Source organism: Dipodomys ordii, unplaced genomic scaffold (assembly GCF_000151885.1).
Source record: "Dipodomys ordii isolate 6190 unplaced genomic scaffold, Dord_2.0 Scaffold16, whole genome shotgun sequence".
In the NCBI taxonomy this organism is placed as follows: Eukaryota; Metazoa; Chordata; class Mammalia; order Rodentia; family Heteromyidae; genus Dipodomys; species Dipodomys ordii.
This window is the reverse complement of record NW_012267232.1, coordinates 16,289,677-16,294,617: the sequence shown is the minus strand read 5'-3', so window position 1 is coordinate 16,294,617 and position 4,941 is coordinate 16,289,677. Positions and strand designations below refer to the sequence as shown.

The 4,941-nt window shown below is 44.1% G+C and overlaps 1 protein-coding gene across 1 annotated transcript in view; it reads left to right on the top strand.

Moving 5' to 3' along the window:
* The first annotated feature begins 387 nt into the window (after nt 1-387).
* The window catches only part of LOC105982588, a 116,900-nt gene continuing 112,346 nt past the window's right edge, over nt 388-4,941 (top strand). Inside the window, exon 1 of the mRNA XM_013012236.1 lies at nt 388-1,640. Within this exon, the coding sequence (XP_012867690.1) occupies nt 388-1,640 (1,253 nt within the window). The remainder of the gene's footprint in view (nt 1,641-4,941) is intronic.

The following is a 4,941-nucleotide window of genomic DNA, read 5'->3' as shown; positions in this document are numbered from 1 at the left end:
TACCTTGGGTTTTCTGTGCCTGTGCCTGGTGGATTTTTGCCTTGTGTGGGAGTGGCTACAGAGTTATAGTCTAAGGAAATAGTAAAATAAACCCAACAGGAGTTTAGGAAATTCCCACTGGGAAAAATGACTGCTTTAAGGCGTTGTTGTGGTTCATGTAGAAAGTCTAGTAAATGGATCTAAAATTATTTAAGCACAACAAGCTTCTACTAGCACAAGCTTTGCAGAGCTAGAATTTTATTAACAAAAGTTTTGTGTTGCCTCCCCCTCGATACATATATACATACATACACACATATATGTACATATGTGTACACACATACATACATAAATATATATATATATATCTAACTTTTAGGGGTTATTTTGCAGGCCAAATTTGTCAAGATGTCCTTGATCCCGAAGCACTTCGGACTGAAAGCCAGAGAAGAATCATACCTATTTAAAGAGCTCGATAAGATTCAACAGAAGACCAAGAAGGATTTTCAAATATTGAAGCAGAAGCTGTTGGCCAGGCCAGCCTTAGGTGAGGACAGCTCTGCTCCGGTCCCCGCCCCTGCCCAAAGCCCGGAGAAGCGACGACGAGTTTGTTTGCGAGGACCTGGACCATCCAAAAAGTCCCTTTCAGGTAAAGGCCTTGGGGGCCTCTGGCTGGAGACGTCCCGGGTCCTGCCTCGGCCCCCGGGCCTGGGCGAAGCACTCCCCCCTAAGAAGGCCCAGCAGTTTCAGCCCCACCAATTTTACATGCGGAGCTCCGCCTTCCTGCGACACAAACCACTGAAGAGGCCACCGATCATCGCCCCGCAGGTGGGCACGACCAAACCCGTGATCCTACTGCCGCCCCCGGGAAAGCCAGGGACACGCTGGGCGGAGTCCAGGAGACCCTCCGCTCAAGAATCCGGCGAGGACGCAGACCAGCTGTCGGAGGAGCGGCGGTCCATGGACCAGGGGGCCTACATCAGCAGCCTCGGGGAGGAGGAGGACTCCTCCAAGCAGCGGCGAACCGTGAGGATTCTCACTCGCTTCACGCGCCAGCGCTCGGACAGCAGCTCGCTCGATTCCGTCTCCAGGACGGGGCGCCTGGACAGTGGCGCCCTGGGCGAGGCGCAGGAGGCCCGGCGCACGTCCCGGAGCTCGTCCTTGCGCTCGTCCTTGCGCTCGCCCTTGCTCTGGTCCCCGTCCTTGCGAACGTTGCGGCGCTCGTCGACGCGCCAGTCCCAGCGCCCGTCCCTGCGCTTGTCCACGCACCCGTCCTGGCAGCCACATCGAGTCATCCCCACGTCCATCGAGGAGATCATCAGCTCGCTGCAGTCCGAGAGCCAGTTGGCCTTCGACCAGACCATCAAAGAGCTCATTCAGAGCGTCCTGGGCCAGAACTACGACATCAAAATGGAAGTAAGTGGACCAGAGCCGCCGTGGGGGACCGCCCTGGGTCAATGGCACGCAAAGGTTACCTTACAGAAGGTCACATTATACGCACACATAGACGGTTCAGTTTCTGTATACACATTCTGTTGTGCCTACAAATATGTCCGTGACACGATGTCATACACAACACTCTGTAACTTACTGGAAGTTTGTGTTCGAATTTTCCTTAGGGAGAGTGTGTCTCTTCTTTGCAAAGCGAAAGAAATCGAGAGGTTATATCCTGAAAAGTGTTTCAAATAACCAGTAGAGGAAGATTGCACTCATAAGCATAGCACTACTAGTTTTCTTTCTCAAAGACCAATTAATGGTGACTTAACAGAATAGGCACTATTTTGAATGAAAAACAAAACCCCAATCATTTTTGGTTAGGTTAGCTTTACAAGTGGTGAATTACAGTGATATGAATTTATATCTTAAGAAGATCATGATTGAACTGTTAATTACTGTTTAAAGAATCTTTTCTTTAAATTGTATTCAGAAAAGCTGGGTTTTAATTTTCTTTTTTTCAAATTTAAATTTAAAAATATTAAATTATGTTTTTCTTTAAGTAATCGTACAAAGGAGTTTCAGTTCAGCACTTCAGTTTATTAGTGCAATGTAACTTGGTCAATGTCACCTCTACTATCAATTTTCCCTCTTAAGATTAATTTATAAGAACTATATAACACAATATTTCTAGTGAAAACTGTTCCCTTAAAACATTTGGCTGGCTGGGAAGGTGGCGCAGTGGTAGAGCTCTTGCCTTGCATGCATGAGGCCCTGGGTTCGATTCCTCAGCACCACATAAGCAAAAAGAAAAAAAAAGCCAGAAGTGGTGCTGTGGCTCAAGTGGTAGAGTGCTAGCCTTGAGCTGAAGAGCTGAGGGACAGCGCCCAGGCTCAGAGTTCAAGCCCCACGACCGGACCCCAAAACAAACAAACAAACAAAACATTTGGCTGGACTCTAGTGGTTCATATCTATAATTCTAGTAATTCCTAGTGACTAGGGAACCTGAGACCTGGAGGACCATGATTGAAAGCCAGTCTGAGCAGAAATGTTGGGAAACTCCATCTCCAATTAACTAGCAAAACCCCAGCACATCAAGAAAGTCAAGTGAACTTGAGACTCTGAATTCGAATCCTAGTACCACAAAAGATTAAAAAAAAAAGAAAAAAATATTTTCTGGGCACTTAACCAGTGTCATTTACAAACACACATGAATATGCTTTTTGTGTGCCAAGCACAGAGGGTGATACTCTATGTGAATTGTGTCCCAACAGCTACATCAAGTAGATAGCAAAAGTCCTGTTTACTGCTTTAGTGAGGAAAAGAATTAACAAAGTGTCCCACAATGAATTCATGACAGAGCTGGGATTCCATCCCAGGCAGGCTCATTCAGAGACTAGGTTGGAATCATGCTTATTTGTTTACTATGATATGTTTTACATAGGAAGCAAAGTGAGATAGGGTTACATTTAAGTTTATTCTGTCTGGGCCTGGGGTCTGTGGTTCAGGGATGTTATCCACGCCTGTTATCCTAGCTACTCAGGAGATCCCAGGCAAATCTATGAGACTCTTATCTCTCATTAATCCCCCCAAAAGCCAGAAGTGGGGCTGTGGCTCAAGTGATAGAGCACTAGACTTGAGTAAAAAAACTAAGGGATAGCACCCAGGCCAGAAGTTCAAGCCCCTGTACTGGCACCAAAAATAAACAAACAAATAAATAAATAAGAAGAAAGCTTTTCTTATTTATTGTTTGTGATATAAGGTTTGCACTGGTGGGGACATTCAAAGCAAAAATAGTAATAATGGAACTTGAGCCCTATACTGGGGCATAGTGAGAGTCCTCTTTTTTTTTTTTTTTGAATAGGACAAAGGGAAGAAGATTCTAGATTATTACTGTTTTTCCCTGCAGATCCTAATATCTGGCTAGTACATAGACTACTGCTGCACAAATGTGTATCTTTAAAAGTATTTCTGCCCCAGAACCCTTTAGGCAGTGACTTTAGGAATGTGATCGTAAAGGGAAACAGAATGCATATGAGCTAGAGTCTCCAGTGTTGTCTTACCCTGAATTAAGGTCCATACTTTCACTTATTGAAGTTCAGCGTGACTATGGAGGCCATTGCAAATTTCTAGTTAAGGTTTCTTCCCCCCCAAGCTACCCAAAAGAAGAATTAGGGGGCATGTGCCCATGAAGGTCCTAGTAAACAGAAGAAAATCTTCAGTGCTCATATCTAATGGCGTAGTCATGAAAAGAGACTGGTAAGAGAAACCAGCTTAGGAAGCCCTAGATAGTTGAGGAACGTTCTATTTCAGAGCAAGATGCATTAGAAAGAAGACATTTTGAAGGGGTGAAATGGGATTAGAAATAGGTGAAGGTGGAATATCAAATAAATGATGATATTTGGAACAGTGAATTCTCCCCCCGCCCGCACACCATATTTATTCCTCTGTTTCTCTTTTGTGTCTTTTTTGTTGTTGGTGGTGGTATTTTAGTTAGCATTTTAAGAAGGGGTGGTAACAGTGAGAGCTTAGATTTCTAAACTTGCCCAGCAGTAAAGAGATCATCCATTCATTACTCCCTGTGGGAACACTGGAGACTGTTAAGGGGAACAGCAGTGAGATACTACATTCTTTCCAACCAAGATGGAGTCAGCAGAAACCTAGCGAGAAGCCAGAACTTCTCCCTCACCCAACAGTAACAAAAAGACCACATCTGCGCATCCATGGAGGCTGAACAGGGAACCTGAATTTTTACCCGGAAGTAATGAGGCAGTGTCTGCCCTCCTAAACAAGGACCCTGTTTATCGTGGTGTCAGAGAAAACCAGCTTAAACAGAGTTTAAATAAGTTCTAGACATTTATAATGTCCAGTTTCAGTAGAAAATCACTTATGCCAGGAATCAACAGTACCTCAGTTTGAAAGATAAACAATGGATGCCAACATTAAGATAGCAGAGATATTAGAGTACTCTGGCAAAGATTGTAAAGCAGCCTTGAAAACGTTTGGGTAATTATGAACATACTTGGAACAAATGAAAAGAAAAAGTTGAACGTCTTAGTAAAGACGCAGAAAGTCTCAACAAAGGAAAATACTGAAGCTGAAGTAATAATTGAAGTAACAATGAATTCATTGGATAAATTCAGTCGCTGAATGGAGAAGGGGCTAGAGGACAGAATCAATGAATGAAGATAGAGCTGGAGAAACATTATGATGGAAAAAAGTGACATCTGTGGAATGATAACAAAAAAGATGGGACCTTCTTTTCATCACAATCCTGGAAGGAGAGGAAAAAGAAGGCAGCACCAAAAAACAAAACAAAAACAAAAAAATTGTAAAGAAATATTGACATTGGCTGAAATATCCCTAATTTGGTGAGATACAGATTTAAGAAGCTGAGAGAGGGGGCTGGGAAGGTGGCTCAGTGGTAGAGCTCTTGCCTTGCATGCCTGAGGCCCTGGGTTCGATTCCTCAGCACCACATAAGCAAAAAGAAAAAAGCCAGAAGTGGCGCTGTGGCTCAAGTGGTAGA